The sequence below is a fragment of the Polistes fuscatus genome, unplaced genomic scaffold (genome assembly GCF_010416935.1).
Source record: "Polistes fuscatus isolate 324 unplaced genomic scaffold, CU_Pfus_HIC Scaffold8, whole genome shotgun sequence".
Lineage (NCBI taxonomy): Eukaryota > Metazoa > Arthropoda > Insecta > Hymenoptera > Vespidae > Polistes > Polistes fuscatus.
The window spans coordinates 8809905-8833150 of NW_025113162.1; the positions used below are offsets into that span (position 1 = coordinate 8809905).

General features: G+C 31.4%; 4 protein-coding genes across 5 annotated transcripts; 2 read left to right on the plus strand and 2 right to left on the minus strand.

The window, feature by feature from the left end:
* Window positions 1-331: 331 nt before the first annotated feature.
* Window positions 332-3105, minus strand: LOC122525149 (SH3 domain-containing protein C23A1.17-like). Its single transcript, XM_043647799.1, has 6 exons — window positions 3015-3105; window positions 2862-2931; window positions 1829-1892; window positions 1446-1734; window positions 1013-1289; window positions 332-941 (listed from the first exon to the last, which is right to left on the minus strand). The coding sequence occupies exons 4-6, from the start codon at window positions 1467-1469 to the stop codon at window positions 544-546; spliced, it is 699 nt and encodes a 232-aa protein (XP_043503734.1). The 5' UTR covers window positions 1470-1734; window positions 1829-1892; window positions 2862-2931; window positions 3015-3105; the 3' UTR covers window positions 332-543.
* LOC122525005 (chorion protein S38-like) lies at window positions 2906-4225 on the plus strand. Its single transcript, XM_043647536.1, has 4 exons — window positions 2906-2920; window positions 3022-3227; window positions 3313-3556; window positions 3674-4225. The coding sequence occupies exons 1-4, from the start codon at window positions 2906-2908 to the stop codon at window positions 4223-4225; spliced, it is 1017 nt and encodes a 338-aa protein (XP_043503471.1).
* Window positions 4226-5019: 794 nt separating this feature from the next.
* Window positions 5020-8063, plus strand: LOC122525150 (acyl-CoA:lysophosphatidylglycerol acyltransferase 1-like). Its single transcript, XM_043647800.1, has 6 exons — window positions 5020-5636; window positions 6351-6568; window positions 6659-6873; window positions 6997-7270; window positions 7380-7531; window positions 7608-8063. Exons 1-6 carry the CDS (start codon window positions 5596-5598, stop codon window positions 7842-7844), a joined length of 1137 nt encoding a protein of 378 aa, XP_043503735.1. The 5' UTR covers window positions 5020-5595; the 3' UTR covers window positions 7845-8063.
* Window positions 8064-11583: 3520 nt separating this feature from the next.
* Window positions 11584-21665, minus strand: LOC122525151 (sortilin-related receptor-like). 2 transcript variants are annotated; one of them, XM_043647802.1, is made up of 10 exons: window positions 21366-21665; window positions 19462-19719; window positions 19206-19367; window positions 18775-19125; window positions 18423-18691; window positions 14058-18319; window positions 13688-13941; window positions 13134-13614; window positions 12857-13057; window positions 11584-12771 (listed from the first exon to the last, which is right to left on the minus strand). In XM_043647802.1, the coding sequence occupies exons 1-10, from the start codon at window positions 21636-21638 to the stop codon at window positions 12710-12712; spliced, it is 6573 nt and encodes a 2190-aa protein (XP_043503737.1). In that variant the 5' UTR covers window positions 21639-21665; the 3' UTR covers window positions 11584-12709. The 2 variants fall into 2 exon arrangements, with proteins under 2 accessions (XP_043503737.1, XP_043503736.1); XM_043647801.1 differs by having other exon boundaries at window positions 11584-12774.
* Window positions 21666-23246: the final 1581 nt, after the last annotated feature.

Genomic DNA, 23246 nt, shown 5'->3' on the forward strand with positions numbered 1-23246 from the left:
TTCGAGGTGTAAGAAAGAGGGGCACATAGGTTTTGATGGACACGCTATGCCATCTCATTGGCCCATTTATGTTCTACGTAACTCGTTCGATAGAAGATCTTCCTTATACAGAATGCACCTTGGAACTTTACAGGACACTTTAAAACGTAGTCAATTCGTTTCGACGCCTACTTTCATGTCTTTATAAATAAAAACAACTCAAGTTCCAAAGTTTTCAATATCATAAGTTGAAAACGTAACTTTTCTTACGCATAAATGGTAAGGATGCGTGTCCTTATGTACATCAAAAAAAGAAAAGAAAACAGAACACATTTTTAGTAACGCAATTTTCAACGTATAAAAGATAATCATGTACTATCATTTATTATATGCATAAATAATATTTTTCTAACATAATAACGAACAAAGCGGATAACTTTAAAAAATCAAATAAACATCGAATCTTATTTTTTTTTAAAGAAAAAATTAAAACCGATATTGGGACATTGTGAATGTAGGGAAAACGGAAGAGGTAGAAAAATAAAGGTAGCCGTTTTTGAAAAATTACCAACCGTGCCATTTGTAACGTGCATGCACTGCAACAGGTACGGGATACGGTTTGGGAACTTGATACGGTACCGCCACATGAACCGGATAAGGTCGATCTACATGAACCAACTTTTCATAAGCCACTGGATAAGGTTTTGGAACTGGAACCGGAACTGCGACTGGTCTATCGACTGGAACGTGAATTGTCTTTTCGACTGGGATCGGTATTGGACGATCTACATGCACGATTTTTTCAACATGGACAGGATATGGTTTTGGGACTGGAACAGCCACTGGTACTGCAACAGCACGATCCACCTGAACTGGCACTGGTACTGGCACTGCTACCGTCTTCGTTACAGGAACCGGAACAGGAGGTGGCAAAGCTGGAACTGGAACTGGTAGAGCGGCTCCTAAGACGAAAACAAATAATCAAATGATCAACTTAATTAACGAAATGACTCAATATCGAATTTATACTGACCAACGGGATGTGACAAAAATGGTGCTGATTGCAATGCCGGTGCTGGTTCAAAATGTCCATGTACGTGATGTAAATTATCTGGATGTGGTTCTTCATAAATGGGCGCCGGTTCTGGAGGACCATAAATTTGTCCTCCTTGTTCCGGATGATCATGTTGGAAGCCATATCCTAGACCGACGAGTCCTCTTTTATTATGTTTCTTCGACACCCCCGGGCTGTTACTATCTCGTTTCTCAACGGTTATAGCCATTCCCGCAGTTAAGAGCACTGATATTTCCTGTAGATGGAATATAAATATTTGTAATACAAATTTATACATACTCCAGAGTTGATTAAAATAAATGCAGTTTGATTCGTTTTGTAAATTGCAACGTATAAATGCATTGACAAACTTTATCAAAGAGGATCACAAGAATAGTACACTATTTCGTACCAATGTATAATATATAAACTTCATGATTTCCAGCAGTAATCGCTAACACCTAGTTACCAGCACCAACGCCGAAGAAAAACTGTGTTTGCTTCGATATTGTGACCCCCATAAGTATTTATAGAGCGTCGCTACGCGACAAATAGTTACAGGAAGAAGAGTACATGTCGTTTTCGTGGACCTCATTGTCATATCGATCGTAGATTCGATAAACTTTCGCTGCTACCTATCCTGGGCGAGAGCCAAATAACGGTCTACTCCGCTTTTCTTTCATACGTGAATGGTAGCGATTCTGAAAGAGAAAGAAACATTAGACACGTAATCCGATATTGTCGCGCACTGGATTGCATTAGGTGTTAGAGATCGAACGATAATGACATACATACAAGATGATTCAATTCGTTGTTCCGTACTCTGTCATCAGAGAAAGTGATGGAAGAACGTGCCTACCTGCAATCAATTATGAGCCAAACGATTTATGATCTACATCACGAGAATACCTTAGAAAAATGTAAATTAATGTAGAAAACTCGATGAACATTTCCTGTTATTATTGTTGTTGTTGTTGTAACACGGAAAACAAAAAAATGACAAAGCGATAAATGCATCAATGCCAAAATACAATTTATCGATCTTAGACGAATATTTTATATTCGTGTTTATTGTCTTTGACGCAACATTTAATTAAGATCTAACAATCAGAATTTTAACAAAGGTGTGTTATATGTTCCAATGAGCAAACGATTATTCAGTAATGAATAATGAATGAGCAGTAACGACTGGCATTAGAAGTAGTTTGAACGTTAGAAAATGAAAGTTAGGAAAGTCCGCTTCCATGGACGTGGTCGATACGGAAGCACTCTAACAACTACTTCTTCTTGTTAATGGGGAAAAAACAAAACCAAGAATAATTAAAAACAAAGTAGTAGTGTTAATCAATTAAAAAGTAAAGAATATTTGTTATGAATATATAAGTCAAAGTACATTGATATGCTATTATAATAAATCATCAATTAGAAATATTTTTGATTTAATTGAAACATGAATTGTATCTTGCGTTAGAAAAAGCTTAAATGTATTATCTAAACGAACAACTTTTTTAACGTTTAAAACGGCATTAAATTAGCGCGTATTTACAGATTTTTTTATAAATTCAACTAAAAATATAATCCAAAATGTTTTCTTTGTGTTATTTTGTGTATAAAACATAGTCAAGTATCATTATACGTCGGTATGTTGTTCTCGAAATGTCCTTTAACAGGAATCAGTATGGATCCGACCACTTTCCTCTCCGGAAATGCTAGAATTGTCAACCAACAGCATCGAGTTCCCGGTCCGGTCAAAGACGGGAACTCGATCTTGACTCTGATCCGGATTAATCGAACTATTAATCGCTGATCTGGAAATATAAAAGCCTACCGACACCTAGACCTTCTGAGCAGTTGCACCTCGACGAATGAACAATGTTGAAGATTTTGGTAAGACAACCCTTAAACCAAAAATAAAGAGAAGGATGATTAGATTATTGTAATACGCACAAATGTTGAATTATTATTAACATCAATTATTAACCTTATAGTTAGTCCTGACAATTCTGTGCGGTTCCGTTTTTACGGAAGAATCTCCGGAAGAAACGAAGCAGAGGAAACGAGGTATCTTGGGTGGTAGCGACGGATGGATTGGTATACCAAATCCGCATTCTTATGGATATGGACAACCATGGGCAGATCATCATAATCCATGGAAAAATATTAAATTCGGAAATATCAATTTACACCATGGAGGGTAATCACGTTAATCTAATCAAATATATATATATTGTATTATTATTAATATTATTATTTAACACGGAATAAATATCTTCTGAAAGATGGAATGGATTTGGAAGTTACGGAAAAGGCGGTTTCGCTTTACCATCTGGTAACGGCCATGGACCATTAGTGAAGACACTTCCCGTATATATAACGAAACATGTAGTTTTGGAAAAACCAGTTCCGGTTCCTGAACCAGTATACATAGAGAAGCCATACCATATCCCGATAGAAAAAGTGATTCCGGTACCAGTCGAGAAAATTATTCACAAACCAGTACCTGTGCCAGTTCCAGTTCCACAGGTAATGATTAAAAGTTATAACTAACAAGGGGAGAGCAAAATTTACGGGACTAACATAAAGAGGGTTGAAAAGTTTAGAGCCTTACACGATGTAGAAATCATAAAATTCATTTCATAGGCAATTCCAGTCCCCGTGGAACACCCTGTGCCAATACCGGTGAAACATCCTGTAGCAGTACCAGTTCATCACCCTTATCCGGTACCTGTAAAACAAGGAATACCGATACCAGTACCAGTTCCGTTTCCGGTACCCCCACCGTATCCATTATATGGTAGAGGTTTTCCGGCCGGTCCTTTCTATCCAGGGTTACATGGTCACGCGCATTTTGGTCATGGCTTTGGCGGCCACGGTTATGGTCATGGATTTGGTCATGACTTCGGTCTAGGACATGGCTACGGTGGTCATGGCTACGGTGGTCATGGCTACGGAGGTCATGGCTACGGTGGTTATGGCTATGGTGGTCACGGGTATGGCCATGGAGGTGGCTACGGCTTTGGTGGTCATGGCTATGGTAGCCATGGTCATGGTGGCCACGGACACGATGACCACGCACATGGTGGCCATGGTTATGCTCATGGTTATGGACACGGGCCGTATGGATACAACCATCCTCATCACTACGATCATGGTTATGGACACGAACGTAAAGAAAAACGAAGTAAACATTAGAATAAATCGTAATAGGAATAATTACTATCTTAATATAAATAGTTACTATTAAAATGTTAACAACAAGTAAAGTCTTAACTCTTATAAATGTATACCAAAGTAAAAGTTTGAAAATCTCTGAAGATCGCTGTCTTTAGACACACATACAGAAAATACTTGAATCATCGCTTATGCATATTTTATATGATCTCAAGGATGCAACAAGTCCGAAATCTACTCGATTATGGGCAATAAAATAGCTACTGGAATTAGACGATCTTCTAGCAAAATAATACAACCTTAGAACCATAGAATATTTCAGCAATTTACCCTAAAAAGACAATTACAAATGTAAATATGACAAAATTATGTGTAAAAATAATAATAATATAGACTAACGTGTATTAAAAGAAACTGTCACAACTTCTTACGAAACATTTAATAAACGTTTACCTTAAAGAACCGTAATATTATTACAACGTATTCGGAATAACTACATAAATATATCTTGCAGTGAATTTGATTAATTATAGTAGTAGATAATAATGTAAGTACTTGTGCGCTATCAAAATTTTGAAATAATATAGAATTATTTGATCTATCTCTTCTCATCTATGATTGGTCCGCCAATAAACCTTCTTCTATATCTCTTATTGGTTATACTGTTGAGACTACTATTCCGATTGGTTAAAATGAATAATATAAAGGTAGAGTTTAATGAATCTTATTGGTGGAATACGAAAATGGAATCGCTCGGTAGAAATTGAGAGGACCAATCTGTAAACAAGAAAAGTTGAAACACTTAAAACTATTAGAAAATGTTACCTCCGATGGAAACTGAGAGAATTACGTAGTATTATAATATTTTTGTAACTTCTTATATGACTTGGAATACAATTTTATCTCTGCGATATGCTAAAAGCAAACTGTATTATTAAACTTTATCTACTGTCATTAAAAACTAATAACAATTATTTTATATCATATCCGATAATGGAATACGTATTCAAAGTAGCAAAAGTGGTGACACATGGTGTATTTTTTGCAAAAGCGCCGCGTATTTGTCAGCTGACATAAAAACCGAGAAATTCTTAGTTTTTTCGTTACTTCCTCAATTAAAAAACTTATGATCTAAGTCAAGCTGGTAAAAGGATCTTTACATTTATCCGCATAGTTTTTAAAACGCTAACGAATACTGACCAAATTTTTAAAAAATATCTACTATTTGGACTTCCTAATAAACAATTCGCCCATTTTTGTGCATGGTAATGTGTCATCTGAGATAATGATTTTATATTATATAATTTCTTTTTGAAGAAATACTATGGTGATGATTAAAAAGTAAATGAGATATATTTGATCTCGTGTAGCGAGTGGCGTCATAAAAAAAAATGACTGACTCTTCATCCTCCGGCGTATCTGCCATTGTAAGGTAAATTAAATATATATCTTTTGTGACAGCTTTCTTTCCTTATTTATATTAAATTAAATATCAGCAAATAAAACATTTATTGATTATTTGTTTTTTATATCTATATAATTATTACAACTTTCTTCGTCAAACGTTTTCTTAACCTTCAATTTAGCACACACATTGTTGAAACGACTTCAAGTTTCTACAATTATTTCACGCACTAGAATTTATTTTTCTTTCTTTCTATTCTCTTTTTAATTGTTCTTATCATTAAATAAATATCAAATAATTGCACTCTAATTAAATAAATGAATAGTGATATTAATATAATTGTTTTAAAGTTTTAATCTATCGTCAAATTATGCTAATTCTCTTTTTATGGTTTAAATAATACATTTTTATTGCATAAATAATTAGTAATTTAAATTTTATCATAATTAGATAACATAAAATAGCGAAGAGAGAGAGATTTAAATAAACATTCAGTAGAAAATTGTCTTCCGCATTATTATATTTCATTACTTTAATTGAATTATTTTAATATTCTTAAACACTATATATATATTTACATTTGTGTATACTCCAATTTTTTTACATAGTTAGAAATTAAATTGGATATATTTTATATTTGAAATGATTTGCATTTTCATATTGTTTTATGAGCTGGCTTAAATAAAAATGAAAATTAGCGATAGATTTAACAAGTCACTGTAATAATAACTTTTGTTCCAGGATAATTAGCAAGATAGTGACATTTGTAAAAGGTATTGCTCGAACAAGCTTTGTAATATTAAATAATATTTATTGTATACCTACGTATATAGTATGGATGACTCTATTATATCCTGTGAAAGTATATCAACCACAAATATATTGGCGTATAGAGGGTCTTTTTTTTCATTGGTTATTAGCCATGGTTTCTATGTGGACTTGGTCCGCCGGTTATGACAGTAAGTTATACAATTGTAATATCAAATGTTAGAACTATAAATTGAGCGATCTCCTCGTGCTATTATTTCAAATAAACATTTATTTTATAGTAATAGAACAAGGCGACGATATAGAGAAGATTATTAGCGAAAGAACACTTGTTATAGTAAATCATCAGAGTACCGGCGATGTTCCTATTTTAATGACAACATTTAATTCAAAACCAAATCTATTGCCCAATTTGATGTGGATTATGGATAGAATATTTAAATTCACTAACTTTGGCATTATTTCTATCTTACATCGCGACTTTTTTATCATTTCTGTAAGTTAACGTCCTGATTGTATTTTATTTCAATACATTAAGTAATTGATGTTTCTTATCTCTTTGCATAAGACATTTTGTCAATGATTATTTTATTAGTTTATTAAAAACTAAAATCATTAGGGTCGTAAACGAAGAGATGAAAGCTTGAGACAACTGGAAAAACATCTTATAGAATCATATATATCGCTCGACCGAAAATGGTTGGTTCTGTTTCCTGAAGGAGGTTTCTTGTGTAAGCGTCGTGAAACATCACAAAAATATGCTAAGAAAAATAACTTGCCTATCCTAGAGAATGTGTCTCTACCTAGAGTAGGAGCAATGCAGATAATATTTGATACTGTCGGTCCAGCGGAGGATAACGAAGCGCAACACGACCACTTAGACAACAAAATAAGTAATATATCTTATTCAAATTTATATTACTTCTATAACTTTATTCGCACGTGATAAAGCATACAATGGGAAAGAAAAGATAACGATAAGTTCATAAATTTTTCATACAGGTACGGCAGTAGCACCAGATGAAATCACTTGGGTTCTTGATATAACAATAGCATATCCTCAGGGTAAACCTATCGATTTACTTACAATTATAACTGGTTCGAGATCACCTTGCGAAACGGTTTTGTTTTATCGAGTTTATCCTAGTAAAGTGGTAAGAAATTATGTATTTAATTATATGTATATGCGCATACAGATTTTTTATTTTATTCATTATAACAAACTCGTAGGTCCCACGTAAACCAGAACTATTATCTAAATGGTTGTATGATAGATGGGCAGAAAAAGAATTGCTTTTGGAAAATTTTTATAAACATGGCGCATTTCTTGATAAAAGTGGATCAACTGCGAAAGGTTCAAAAATCCAACAGGATCCATTAAGATTCCTAGTCCTTCATTTATTTTTCATAACATCTAGTTATTTACATTACAATATGCTTCAATATATATTATCTTGCTTTTGGTAAAGCATCCTATGCCGATTAAGCATAGAATTAAAAACTTAGGATAATTGTAAGACAAAAAGTGGATTATTCCTGCCTTAAACAATATTAACATTTATTATAATAAAATAACGAATGTATGGATTGTCAATTCCAATCGAACGTTCACGATTTAGATACATTTTAATGGCCAATGCCACTTTTTCATTTGAAACAATAAAAGAATTTGGGACTTTGCATGCATATAATTATTCTATTTAAAACAAGGAATTAGTAAAAAAAAAACAATTTTCTAAATATTAACTTTAAGACATAGGGTTTTTGACGTATTTTCAAGTAAGTTGCTCTTATTTTCAAATTTCTTTTTATTTGTCGGAAGCATCTATATTTTATACAGATGAATCGTATATATGCATGCTCACATACGTATTATTCTTGTTATATCTTACACGGAATAATTATAGTATTTTTCCATGAAGCAAATAATTATTTGCAGTAGTAATGCAACTTCTTGATATGATCTATAACTTGTATAAAAAACCTTCTACAGAGTTTGGTAACTAATTATTAATATGTAGTTACCAGTAGTTTAGTATACAAATTTATTTATTTTATGTAAGTGCAAATTTAGAAGCATTTATTAAATACTTATTTGACACTCATATTTTATAATTACAAAAAAAAAACAAGATCTGCATTTTCTTAATTGTAGTAAATTATAAAACTGGTGCATTGCTTTTTTTTATAAAGACATAAATATATATATATATAAATATATTTATAATATATATATTTATAATATATATATTTATAATATGCATAATATATAAAACATGTTATGTAGAGTATCAATTTTATGGATTTATCAATTTATTACAAAAAAAGTTATTTTCTTTCTGTATTCTTTACATAAAGTACGAGTTCATTGACACTTTATAAAGTGCTTAAGATCTTAAAATTTAAAGCAATTTTGATTATATCTTGCATGCATGTTTCATAATAATTTGTTACACATCAATTGTGAAATATAATAACAAAATGATATTACCTTTATAAAAACCGTAATAATTCAATATTTAAAATAAGCTTCTATACATTGTTCATTCTTTTGTCATATGTAATAAGAACGAAATACTTTTAAAAGTACGATTAGAGCAAATTTTTCTAAGTAATGGTATTAAAAATTAATAAATTTGAAATCTTATTGCTATATTGAATTAACTATGAAATTTAATTGATTATGTTAAATATTGATAAAATTGGAAATAGTGCTACTTAGAATTCGTTACACTTTTATAAACTAAAAAACAATATTATAACGTTAACAAAAAGATATATTTAAACTCAGTCGTGCCTTGCTCCTATAAACAGTTTTGCTGTTAACTGTGAATAGTATGCAGATGTTAAGCACATAACTACGATTAGAGCAGCACATTATTCATTTTTAAGACATTCTTAAAACGTGTCTTATTTCCTTCTTATAAAGTGATATAATGTTAGTATAAGTCTAATTTATAAGTTTCATTGACGGAAAGTTGCCTAATTAATAGCTTTCCAAAATAAAAGTTGTGGTAAAAATCAAAATATATGACGATCCAAGGTTTATATAAGTAAAGAAATGAATGCACATATTTTTCACGAAACACTTTAATTTTGAAAATAAATGAATTTATTTATTATGATCTAACTTCTAATATTTTGTTATTGGGTAATAAATTAAACGAATAATATTATTGTAAAATACATTAAACACTTTCGTATGATATATATATATATATCAAACCCGTACTTGTAAATTACCAATTGAATATTCAATATACAAAATATCTACAAAAAATTTAAAAGGCAACTAACTTGAGAAGAAAATAAATTCTATATAAGAAATTAAAATTTGGATCGTAAATATTAAAAATCATCGACATAGTGTTCTATGCGACGATAATCTACAATACCTTGGAGAATTCATTCGTAAATTCGTGTCACTTCATAAGATTATTTGCATTTCTTTGCATTTAAATATCTACAAGTTTTATACACCAAGTACAAATAACGTTTACGTATAGAGATATTAGTAAGACTATAATATAATTATAATTGCAAAGATCTGCAAGTAACTCCAAACGCGTATCAGCAGGTTTGTGATTAGGATTTCAAATGTTCATAATTACTTAAATATACAAGTACGGTGCTATTGCAGGAATTGCATTTTCTTTTGTAAGTTGTCTTCTAATTGTAATTATGGGAGAGAGATTTTCGTTTATAGATTTAATTCTAAACTTTCAATAAAAATGTTAGACGATTGTACAGTAAGATATAAGCATATTATGACATAGACATTTCGTTCACAGATCATTTCTAGTCCACTTTATAAATTTTGTTTTTATTAATGGATATTAAATGACATTTGTATGTGATTAAATTTATATGAATCTAAATATCTAATGTGTTAATAAAATGGTATGCGTAGTTCTAATTTTTTTTTCTTTTTCACTACTACAAGAGAAACAATTATTATTTTTGATAACACGTACTTTAATATCAATTGAATATAACCAAATTTAAACAATACCGATAATCATTCAATAAAAGTCTTATCGTAAAATGTATAATATTGAAATAAGGGTTGTGTTTTACTTTTTAATGACATACTGAATCTTACCTCCTTCTCACAACTCGATTAATCATCAAATCGTAAAATTCAAATAATATACAATAAGAACTGCAGAAAAATTATTTTGTACCTTAATATTATTTATTTACGCGCAAATATATATATATATATACTATCATAAATCATCATGTAAAGTTTAGTCATTCTTTTTCTTTAAAATAGGTCGAAAGGCTGCGTATAGTGCTATCATTTTTTTCTTTTGATATATATAATAACAAACATAGTAAATATTAATAATATTAATATTAATAATAATAATATAACGTAGTATCGATAAATAAAAAGATTACTACGATTCTTAAACATATCATTACTAACTACATTGATTATATCTTAAATCTTATTTATTTAAATATTGTAGTTCTTCGTATTATAGACATGCTGCGTTTGTGATAATAGCTACCCTTTATCTTTCAATTCTTATACAGAGAGAAATAATAAAATAATCAATATATATAATCTGAAAGATAATAAATACTATTAAAATGAATTGAAAAGAAAAAGTGATTTTTAACGGTATTTATAACGCATTATACGCGAAGAACTTTCAGTACAAACTTCGACAATACTGCAGTAATACCATTTTTAAACACGCAATTAATATAAATATATATAATTTCAAAATTCTACATTTTACCAAGGAAAATAATATTAAAAATACAAATAATATTTTAAATGTCGCGACCTTAAAGATAAATCGTGCATATTACCTGTCTTTTTCTGTTTACATTCATATAATCTTATCAATGCATTATCGGTTTTTGAAGTTGTAATGTATCGTATTTAAAACGAAAATAAAATGGTAAACAAAGTATTTTAATAAATAAAATCTATTTCTATATATAGTAATCTTATGTTTATATTTATTTAATTAGAAGAAAAGTAAAACAATTTGGTCATAAATATTGATTAATTATTCGCTAAATGTGGTTCTTTCATTTATAATTATTTACAACCATTTTTAGAAGCCTCTATATGCTATCAACAAAATTAGAATTTGAAATAAAAACAAGTCCAATTCAATAAATGCTTTTTAGAAACCAAACTTATAAAAATTGAATATATACAAAAGTTAAAAAAGTTTTCATTCTGTTCATTTTTGCTGTAGTTTATTTAAAAATTATTCCTAAAAACATATATAAAACGTTCAAAAGAGCTCCGCATATTCATAAAATCATTTTATTACTTTATCTTTTCCGTAGATCACTTGCATGCTTTTAAATTTATATAATGTACATTTATCAATGAGAAATACGTACAACAATTTGAATTATTTTCATTTGTAATGCACTGATTGTATAAAACCTTTTATAACGTTGCATTAAAAGAAAGTTTGATGGGCACGTAATTTATTAAAATTGACAACGTTTAAGTTCTATGATATAATTTATAGAAATATATTTAACATTTTTACGAAATATATGTTGTTGTATAAGAGAGAAATCTGATATTTTTGATACAAAATATACATGCATAAAAATAAAAAATATAAAAGATAAAACCGTACTAAATAATACTTAATATCTGTTAAAATATAAATCCATACATAAATATCATGTTATATACGTACTCGGCCACACATGTACATATGTCTATATTTACACATAGTAGCATGTATAACAGCATTATGTATGGCAGTTTTAAAATATTTTTAAATCTGCACATTCCATAAAAAATATTTACTATTTACAAATAATTTTCACCGCCAATTTACTCCCAGATGATAGTTATTTCTCCTTCTATAGCTTATATCTCTGCTTTGTTTGATCTCTCTTTTATTTTATTTTATTATATGTGTATATATATATATATATTTAAATTTATATTTCATATAATATATATATACATTTTAATATAGGATCCAATGACTAAACGTCGTCTTACGCTGTACTAATTTCTGATATTTTAAGATGCACGTAAACATTCTATTTCTATAAGACAATGTATGTAATCATCGTATTATAATGTATTTTTTTTGTATGTACTTCGAATCGATTGATTTAACATTTAGTACACGTCTCAATTAGTAAAATTATCAATTCAAAACCACTTGTATAGCTTTTATAGAAGCTCCTGACTTTCATTGTAGTTTCACCTAGACTCAACATTTTATTAGATTAGTAGTATTTTGGCACATTCTCCTAACGTTGGTATATCATGTATCATTGTATGTATATCATATATGTATAGTATAGATATATATATATATATTACGTTTTTATGCTATTACCAATGGCTCATCGTCTGAGAAGCCTCTAATCACAGGGCTATCTTCCTCTTCTGCTAAGAAAAAGGATATCGTATAATTTAGAAATATTTATATAATTACAAATATTTAAATATTGAATATATTACTATTACTTACCTAAACCATCTGTGGTACCAGGGAATGTTGCTTGGCCTCGTCTCGTATTGTAATGACTGTTAGCAAATTGTGTGAAACTATTAGACAATCTTCTATGTCGTACAACGAAATATGCTAATGCTGAGCCCAGAGCTATGACGAGCAAACAGATTGGTATTGCGAGGGATATGATATTCGATGTATTCATAATCACTGGCCATGCTATTAATTCAACAAAATATTAGAAACAAGAAAAAGAGAAAGTATAGTTTATAATGTTCATCACTTAAAAAATTACCTGTTGGACTCTCTACACTTCGAGTTTCACTCAATATACTTTTATATCCTTCCTCTGTAACCAATCTAACTGCAAAGGTATATATTATATCTGGTTTTGCATTTTTGTATACATAAGGTGGTTGATCAACTTTAAAAATCTGAGCATTAGTTTCATTTATTATTCGTGTTCCCTCCACTACTAAAACCTCGTAATGGTAATTAGTAATTTTGGTCATATGTTCAGGTTGATGGCTCTCCAGCCAGTCCACAAAATAATTTCCTTCTTTATACATTACTTTTAATTGATGAGGTGGTAAGATTGGAGGTGCATAATACTTTACTGGGTGACTAGGTATAGCATTCTTAACGTCTGTTGCAATAACCACACAGTATACTCCACCGTATTTGATATTGTTAAACGTGTGTTTCATAACTGACTCATTTGTTGGTAATGGCGTTACAATTTTTGTTTTATTCAGCGTCAATTCTGTTAATGTAATCTTTAAAGAAAAAAAATAAATATTAGAGAAACGATTATTTAGTTTATTAAATAACTATATAACATTAACTTACCGTGTAACTGATCGGTTCCTCGATCGTAGGACAACTTGCACTCCAAGATACGATGATACTATCGCTTTTATTTGATAATGTTACCTTAACCCTTTTTGGTGGTGCTCGTACGTTAAAATGAGTCGTAACAGCAACTGGTTGACTCAAGGGACCAGCTCCGTAATCTCCATTGACGCCAACTCCAAAAATGTATGACTCGCAAGCTTCTAAGTCTTTAATTGTAGCAGTCAAATTTGTAGTAAGATTTTTATACTCTAAAAAAACACAAACACGAATAAAATCATATTAAAATGAATTAACTCATATGAGAGGACTATTCTCTTGAAAATGCAGAAATTTTGAAACAAAGTATTGTCTGTTAATATTATACCTCTAAAGAATTCTTGCATGTTGAGACCATAATGAATTGCATACTGCCATTTAATTTTTCTAGTACTTTTTGGCGGATCCCATGTGAGTTTAACCGTTGTTCCGTGAGGTTTAACCAATTGTGCATCAAGCTTTGTTATTGATGGCAGTGGCGCACCTTTTGTGGCAGCAACTACAACATTTACTTTGCCTACGTAATTCTTTTTTGTTGCAGCAACTTCAAATGTATAATTAACTCCAGGAGCTAAATTCTTAACTTCAATTGTATTTTCCATAGTAATCAATGTTTTCGAAGCAGGATGTAATGAATTTGTTCTCGGAGTGATATGGTAACCATCTGCATCTTTCACTTTCTTCCACGTTAAAGTTACAGAATGATTGGTTGTTTTGGTTACATTCAAATCTTCTATTTCATCAATATTTGCTGCACCATCAAAAGTTAATATAGCGACTTTCGAAGCATTTGATTCGTGTTCTCTATTCTTTGCAACAACCCAGAATGAATAATTTTGAGAAATCTCAAATGAAGTATCTATAATTCCAGAAGTCTTTTGCCATGAAAATCGCAAAGGTGGTGTAGGCGGAGAGATGAAGCAATCGTATCCAGTAATAGGTCCATTTGGACGCAAAGGCGCCCGCCACGAAACTTTAACAGTTCTGCCAGTTATTTGAGTAATCGTTACATTCCATGGTTCTGAAGGTACACCCTCTCCTGTCATAATTGTCAAGTACTTAGCTGGTGGGAAGACAGTACTTTGTCCTTTTATTCTCACATAAACTGTAAGATTGTAAAGTGAATAAGATTGAAGACCACTGAACAAATATTCAGTGTCTTCGATCCAGTTGGATGCATTACTCCACTTTGCATCTGGTTCGACTCGTGCAATAGATGGTAAAAATTCGAAAGTTACATTAGTTGGTATTGGTATCCACCAGAAAAGGAAAAGACTAGTAGAATTTATCAAACGTTCATCAACACTCATAACAAGCACTTGGTAAATGCGAGAATTATTTTTATCGCAATTGCTCTCGTCGAATCCGTCTAAGCAATCATGATTACCATCACAATAAGACGCCAGAGGGAAACAACGTGTTTCGTCGCAAGGGAATAGACCAACGTAACAAGATGGTGTTGCAGCTGGACTTGGATACTGAACAGGATGACAGCCAAGTTCGTCAGAGCCATCAGGGCATTCTTCTACGTCGTTACAAATGTTTGATAGCGGAACGCAAGAGCCATCCCTTCGACACATGAATTGATCTTCTCCGCAATCGTTGTACAAGACATTGCAATGCAATTCATCTTCGCCCGCAAGACAATCAGTTGACCCATCACACACCCATGCATCCTCAATGCAATCACCATTGAAACATTGGAATTGATGATCTTTACATACACGAACTTGTTCCGTTGTTTCTGGAACCTCGGATGTTATATCAATGTCTCCGCAACCCATTTCATCGGAATCATCGCCACAATCATCAACACTATCGCATTTCCACCAATATGGTACACATTTTTTATTATTACATGTAAACATCCAATCTATACAATTATTTGCATATGATGTTGGAGATGGTATTGTAGGTGCAATAGTCGTTTTAGTACAATTTAATTCGTCCGATCCATCGAAACAATCTTTATCTCCATCGCATATCCAAGATTTGTAAATACATCTATGTACATTCTTCGGTTCACGGCACATAAATTGCCAAGATTCGCAATCCATTGTACTACAGTCTTCCTCATCCTTACCATCTTCGCAATCTTTCTCACCGTCACATTTCCATGTTTTTGGTATGCAAGTATGATCCGATTCGCATAAAATTTCATCAGATTTGCAAGCACTTGGTATAACTTCTTTAGTACAATTTCTCTCATCTGAAGCATCCATACAATCATACTCGCCATCGCACCGCCACCTATGAGATATACAACGGCCATTGTCACATTTGAATTGCGATTTAGTGCAATTCGTGTATTTGCAGTCCATTTCATCTTTGCCATCCTTGCAATCTCGATCAAGATCGCACATCCAATATTTTGGAATGCATTTATTATCATCACATTGGAAATAAGGTGGACTACATATAGCTCTGTGACAATGAACTTCATCAGAATTATCCCCACAATCGTTATCACCATCGCATTTCCAGAATTTAGGTATGCATATTCCATTGTGACAAGGGAATTGATTAGCCGAGCACGTAGTTGCCACTCGTGGGCATGTTGAATTAGCAAATGGCTTATCACCGTTAGGACACATACATTTGCCATCTGTCATTACCATTCCATCTGGACATAAGCAAACATGGCTGTTGTCGGGAGCTCCTAGGCAAATATGGGGGCAAGTAATATTGGCACATTTGTTTGTTCCTGTTTGTACACTGTGAGCAAATACTTTTAAATCCATTAAACCAGTCAACTGACCATTTATATTCGATATACCAACTCCATGGTCTTTATCAGCCACAAATATCATTGATTGTTTCCAATCGTCCCAATACATGTTGTCTTTAAAAACAGCAACCGCAAATGGATGCGATACACGATCATCGCTCTCTATGATTTTCTTAAATCCCTTTCCATCAAAATCCGAAAAACCAATATAATCTTCTCTAGCATCTACCCAATAAATTCTCTCTGCTATATGATCAATTGTAATTCCATTGGGCCATTCAACAGTTGGTTTAACAAACAAACGCTTGATATTTGTACCATCGAGATTAGCTCTGGAAACAGATGCATTGCCAGGAGCCCAATCGGTCCAAAACATGTATCCCATCATTGGGTGGACGGCTATGCCTCTCGGTTTTTGTAAATTATTAGGACCTAAAATTGTCTTTCGCATTCTTCCCATCGACGATAAATCCGTTCGAATGATTTGAATCCTCATCTTGACACCATCCACAAAATACAGTACATTAGAGACCCAATCAAATGCCATTCCTTCTATAGAACTCAAATCAGTTTCTACTAGAATTTCTGGGGAACTTAAACCATCGTTCAGGCATTGTCTACCAATTGTATCATTAACGATATCTGCCCAATATAAACAGTTATTTTTAAGATCAAATTCTATAGCAATAACATTTTTTAAACCATAGACTGGTAATATTTCCAATGTTTTATCGACCAAATTTATTCGCGATATTTGTTCTCGTTGCGCGACCAACAAAAATTCCGGCATTTCTTTCATCGGGCAAGGTATATCGTCTGGTTCAAAATTTCTTGCCAATCCATCGATACATTCATCATCCGGTATTTTAATATATCCTTTTGTACGTTTATAAAATGTTCCAGGCTTACATGTATTGGGAACTGCATACGGATTGACCTCGGTTAAAGACTTATTGCGTATACAATGATACGGAGTTCCTACTTTTATAAATCCAAAATCACATTGATAATCATTAGCATCGCATGGACAAATTTCCAATTTGATTGGTCGATCGTAATTTACACCAGTGTAACAATTTGCTCGCGCTGCTCTTCTTAAGTACGTTTCCTTTTTTCCTAAAACGCACGACACCACTGGTTGATCCGTACTCGTCGGTGACCAAAATTTAAAATCATCTTCTCTACAATTTCTTTCGAATAGGTTTCTCAAATCAATTTTAATTATTAACCATTGATGTTGTTTACTGTTCGAACCAAACATTGTAAAGACTGTAGTGTTTTCACCTGGCTCAGTCATAAGCCCGTATACACGTAGCATTGTTTCATGAAACTCGTACGTTTGCCAAGTTTCTCCCTCGTCGATAGAATAGGAAATATCTCTCGTTTCCCCTCGCGATTTAAAATATTTAACTGCAACTAATAATCCACCGTGATCTCCCATATTGAAGAAATAATAATCTTTCAATACTTGTTTCCACGTAAGACCAGCATCTCGCGAAACGTAAAGTGCAAGATGTCCCTTCAAACTTGTACCTACTACACCTGTCGCCATTATAATCCCAGGTGCAGACTTTGAGCTCATAATCGTCACTGATCTTGTAACAGGATACAATTGACTAAATCTTTGACTCAGATGCAAAGAACAATCTTTTTGCGGGCAATGGAGGTAAAATCCTTCATGATTTGCTACAGGTGGCTTGATATTATTCCACGTTGTCCCATGATCGAATGTAATCAACGATGATAAATGTTCTGGCCCAATCGAATCTAATTTTGGATTTCCTTTAACTTTAGAAGCTATGTAGATGCCACGTAATCCTTCTACTCTATACAAATCTGCAAAAGCTTCGTCAGCGACATCACTATTGAATGACAATATATTAAAAGATAAGTAAATAGACACATCAATATAATGAATCTAATAATAAACTTATTTTATCTATGTATGATTCTTTTTATACTTACTTTATCCAACTATCTTTCCATGTACTATTAGGGAAGAATGTAAAAATTCCTTCTAATGATAACGAAAATATAGCTTTTTCATGATTAATTACTTCTGATATATAAAGATTTACCATAGTATCACTGTGAGCAACTGCAACAAAGACTCTATTATTTGCTACATCTGCAATATGATAATTTTTACGATCCAACTCAGTATTAAACTGAGCTAATACAAATTCTTGATTTTTGTAAGAGACATATAAATCTAAATTATCCGAAGAACCATTCTGTTAGAAAGAAAAAAGCAATTAAATTATACAGCTTATATAAATGGAACAAATTTCCTTTATAAATAACAATTTATACCAACCTTAGAAGATTTTGATGTTGCAAACATATAATCTCCCTTGATTTGAAAATCTTCAACATTTTGGATTACAACATTATAGTCTCCTGCATGATTCCCTTCTGTCTGAGTTGGATTTCCTTTTTGATGATGAGACAAAAGAGATAATCGGGGTTGCAAGTCATGTAATATCAAATCATGCATTTCCATTCTTCCATGAAGTAATACATCTTCATACTTTGCTCGTATGACAGTATTAGACCCTGTTGGTTCTGTACGTTCTACCAATATGGTGCATTGAGATGACCAGAAAAATGCTTTTACATATGCTTGTATAGGTATCCATTTAAATCCATAATCTTTTGATAACCATAACTAAAAAACATAATATTAAAATTAAAAAGAGCTAAGAAATGTTCGACAAATAATTTAGACATTACATTAAAATGTATTACCTGTCTCATAGGATCAATTTTGTCCAGTATTAATACAACGCGTGGATCTGACTCGCAATATGAAATTTCACTCGGATGAAATGGAACGGGTACTCTTCTAATAGTTCTACAATTATTCCTTGTAATGAATATTAAGCTGTTTGTGCTGTCCACAAAAATGCACTATAAATTATAAAATTATATTTTATATTTAGTCTTTGTGTCATACTTCAATATTTCTAATATAAATTAATTAAATAGAGATAGAAAAACCTACATATTGATAGTTCTTTGGATGATTAGTAAATTTATCTAAAGTAGCATATCGTGCATTGTATTCATAAGAAACTCTGAATTGTTCAGTCTTATTCTCAAACGTATCTCCATAATCATAACTTATATACACAGCACTGGGATTACTTTCTCGCATCCCTAATAAAGGAGTACTATCTTTCGCTAGACATATTATCACATTTGATCCTTCACTAACCCAATGCACCATCAATTGTTGATGAGAATCATTTAATGCGTTTACCTGTAAATATATAAATAAACATTTATACGTTGTCTTATATATATCTTTTCTTTATCATCCTATTTAACAATATCCTAATCAATTAATCATTCGTTATCATGCTGAGACAATTTATCTTCGATAAGAACATTTATTTTAAATAAAAATAACAGATTTCTCTTTTATAGGAGCTTTTTTTATGAATATATATTATAATTGAATAACACAAATAAATTGAATATAAGAAAATTGCTCAAATCAATTTAGTTTGATCTTGGTACGATGCTCAAAGGTCTTTTGATTAAAAAGGATGAATCATTTAATGATTCATAATGTATCTACATGGGATATAAAAATGAAGAAGAAAAGAACCTTGAAAGTAAAAGAGAAAGACAAATTTGGATACTTAACATAATAATGTCTTATATAAACAAGCTATCCCAAGTTAATAAGTTTATTTAATAATGCACGAGGTAATTAAATTATTGATTATAAAAGTATATGTTTTTGCATCGTTGCATACATTCAAAGTGTCTTAAAATTCACAATCGTTAAAATATATTTATCTATTACTGCAATATCAGAAATATTTACTTTGTTATTACAAATATTTTTGAATACTTATCTGTCTCTACCAATCAAAGTCTCATAATATAATCATACTGATACTCGAGTAATTGTCACATGACACGTCAAGCTAGCCATTGTTATGGCAGAGTAAAAGAAATATTTTTAAAAAGATAACAGACTACGACGGTCTATATGGAAGGAATTTAATCGAGCACAAATAATGTGGCTTAATATTTGAAAAGTTTTTTAATCAATTATATTCTAATTTAATCATTTGGAAAAAATGAAATATTTTATTGCATTAAATATTATTTTATCAATGCATTTTCCGCTGATATACGATGAGCGAAAGAATACAATAGTATATGATGCAGCAATTACTGGCCTTACGTATTTTTCCAAGAATATACGGTGATTATAAAAAAAACACAGGTCATTTTTAACATAAGATAGATGAAATAACGAAGGAAAAAGAGCAGATGTCATTCCTACGAATTAAATTAGAAGAATCTGATCTTTTTCTATTTACAAACAAGGAATGTTTATTTAAATAATCGTGTAGGGCTGTAAAATGATAAGCTATGCAAGCTAAACGGTTATCGACCTCCGCGTTTTAATAACAGAAGGACAGAAGAAATATGACGCTATCTCGTTTTAACCCGTTTCATTAAATTTATTCTAGAAGGTGCATAACATGTCAATTATCCTTTACTGCACGACGATGACATAGAAGCCCTATGTAGATATATGTTATAGCTATTCTTGTAACACAGGAAGTAGCAAATAACGATGGAGAATTGTCGCAAACGAGGGAGATTAATCGTAAATACGACAATCTTTATCGTATAGAAGAGAGAGAGAAAGAGAAAGAGACAGAGAGAGAGGGAGAGAGAAAAAGAACGCAAGAAAACGTGGACCGTTGGCGACGACTTGCTCGCTGCTAAAGTTGAGAAAAGTAGGAGAAAGAGAAAGAGAGAAAGATAGGAATGAAATAAAAAACTGGAAAAGAAGACGCAATCATTATTCTATGCTAAATATCGAATTGAATTGTTTTTTTATGAAACAAATCGAAAGAGAGATAAAAAGGAGTGACCTACCTTGACGGTAATATTTGGCTTATTGTTTAGATTTCGTGATTCGTCACTTCTGCGCGTTCGTTGATGGTATGACGTTTCTCCATTATCGTCGTCGTTAAAGGTATTTTTATTGATAATAATAGTTTTCTTTGATTGTAAAGATTCGTTATCCTTGTAGATGTGCAAGGTCTTTGGTTTATCACCAAATCTTTCCCCGTTATTCGAACCGGTGAGGAAAAACAGATAAAATGCAAGGGCACAATAACAAAAGGCCGAACTCGTCCGGCCGGCCATCTTGCTAGGACTGACTTTTTCAATGACAGAATGAACACACGCGCAATATCTAGGGAGGGGAAAAGGAGGAGGTAAGGAGGAGAAAGGAGGGAACGTATGCGGCGTTTTCACGCATGCGCGATGCGATTATGCGTGCATAGAGTAACATTCGAGCACACATTCATATGGGGGTGAAAAATCCTACCTATTGTACACATGTGTACGTATAATATATGACGTAAGTTATTCTCACAAGTTATGCGTATTAAATTGAAAGAAATCTTAACAAATGATATATATATAACTTACATGTTAGGATGTCAAATATTCTATATTCTGTTAAGCAAAATATTGATAGCAAATATTTTACATACCTTAATCCTTTTTATATGATTGTACGTCCAATATAAATTAGAAATAAGTAATGCGTTACTTTTTGCAGCACATGACGAATTTTTATTCTATCTTATAAGTATAAACATTTAATTATATACTGTGATTTCATAGAGTTTTGAAAACCGGATAAAGCAGTAAATAGAAGCACTAGGAAATAGTAATATTATCTAAAATCATTCTTTTCTCTGTATTGGCAGTTTCCATCTATGCTTTTACATATACTATTACATCCAAATATTGACCGAGAAAGGGACAATACACTCATTACAAAGAACTTTCAATAAACTTCAGAATCAAGATATCTTTCTAATACCTTTCTTTCATAAGAAAAACATTAGATGATCAACAGTTTTGTTCATTCCAACGTATCCATATCGAAAGGATAACAAATATCATTAAATCGTATGTTTACAACATTAGTAGCAATTATGAATCCATCTTATATCATACATTATTATCGAATAAAGTTTTAGAAAGCTATAGAAAGGCACATTCAAAATTGATGTATCATTAATAACGTTACACTTATAAAATATAAGTGCATGCATTACAGTGCTCCTTCATGCTTTTAATGTGAATAAAATAAAAAAATAAAAAAAGAAACAGATAAATTCTATCAAAGAAATAACAAAATGAATCTATGTGCCCAATAATAATAGTTAAATGAAATAATATTACGATTGTTACTTGTCAACGAGAACAAAATATAAATTTCATATAAATTAAACATATATATATATATATAGCTTGACAATTCCAAAAGTGCAGCTGTAATCACAATTACACGATGCTGCATATAAGTTCTTTTCCTGTTAAAGCGGCCCCTTGAAATATCCGATACTGTAGCCCAGCTGTACATATAATATTTCATATAGAGACACACAAAGTAAACTTTAAAATATAATTACATTGCTTTATAAATGAAAAATTATACGCGTAGATCGTAGTTAACGTTGATTGATGATTAGCGAAGCTTGCGTCGATGACGTTTCACCTATTACCTGTAATTTGTTTTTATGAGGAAGGCCGTTTTAAAACGAAAAGAGCAATCTTTTAGTTTTACAATTATATATTATCTATTATAATCATTTCTTATATAACTTAAAATTTGTTATTGTTTGCATATTATATATATATATAAAAAATACATTTTATATATACATATAAAAATGCACATATATGCATGTATATAGAAAACACATAGCTATTACATACCAAATCGTGGTGAATATT

Coding starts and splice junctions, on each gene's coding strand:
- LOC122525149 (XM_043647799.1), bottom strand. CDS start 1,469: ATGAAGTTTATATATTATACATTG. Junction 1,290..1,445: donor AGTTTATATATTATACATTG/GTACGAAATAGT, acceptor TTCCATCTACAG/GAAATATCAGTGCTCTTAAC. Junction 942..1,012: donor ATTTTTGTCACATCCCGTTG/GTCAGTATAAAT, acceptor TTTTCGTCTTAG/GAGCCGCTCTACCAGTTCCA.
- LOC122525005 (XM_043647536.1), top strand. Junction 3,228..3,312: donor ATCAATTTACACCATGGAGG/GTAATCACGTTA, acceptor ATCTTCTGAAAG/ATGGAATGGATTTGGAAGTT. Junction 3,557..3,673: donor TGCCAGTTCCAGTTCCACAG/GTAATGATTAAA, acceptor TTCATTTCATAG/GCAATTCCAGTCCCCGTGGA.
- LOC122525150 (XM_043647800.1), top strand. CDS start 5,596: ATGACTGACTCTTCATCCTCCGGCGTATCTGCCATTGTAAG. Junction 5,637..6,350: donor GGCGTATCTGCCATTGTAAG/GTAAATTAAATA, acceptor CTTTTGTTCCAG/GATAATTAGCAAGATAGTGA. Junction 6,874..6,996: donor GCGACTTTTTTATCATTTCT/GTAAGTTAACGT, acceptor TAAAATCATTAG/GGTCGTAAACGAAGAGATGA.
- LOC122525151 (XM_043647801.1), bottom strand. CDS start 21,638: ATGGCCGGCCGGACGAGTTCGGCCTTTTGTTATTGTGCCCTTGCATTT. Junction 13,615..13,687: donor AGGAACCGATCAGTTACACG/GTAAGTTAATGT, acceptor TTTTCTTTAAAG/ATTACATTAACAGAATTGAC. Junction 13,058..13,133: donor AAGTGTAGAGAGTCCAACAG/GTAATTTTTTAA, acceptor TTGAATTAATAG/CATGGCCAGTGATTATGAAT.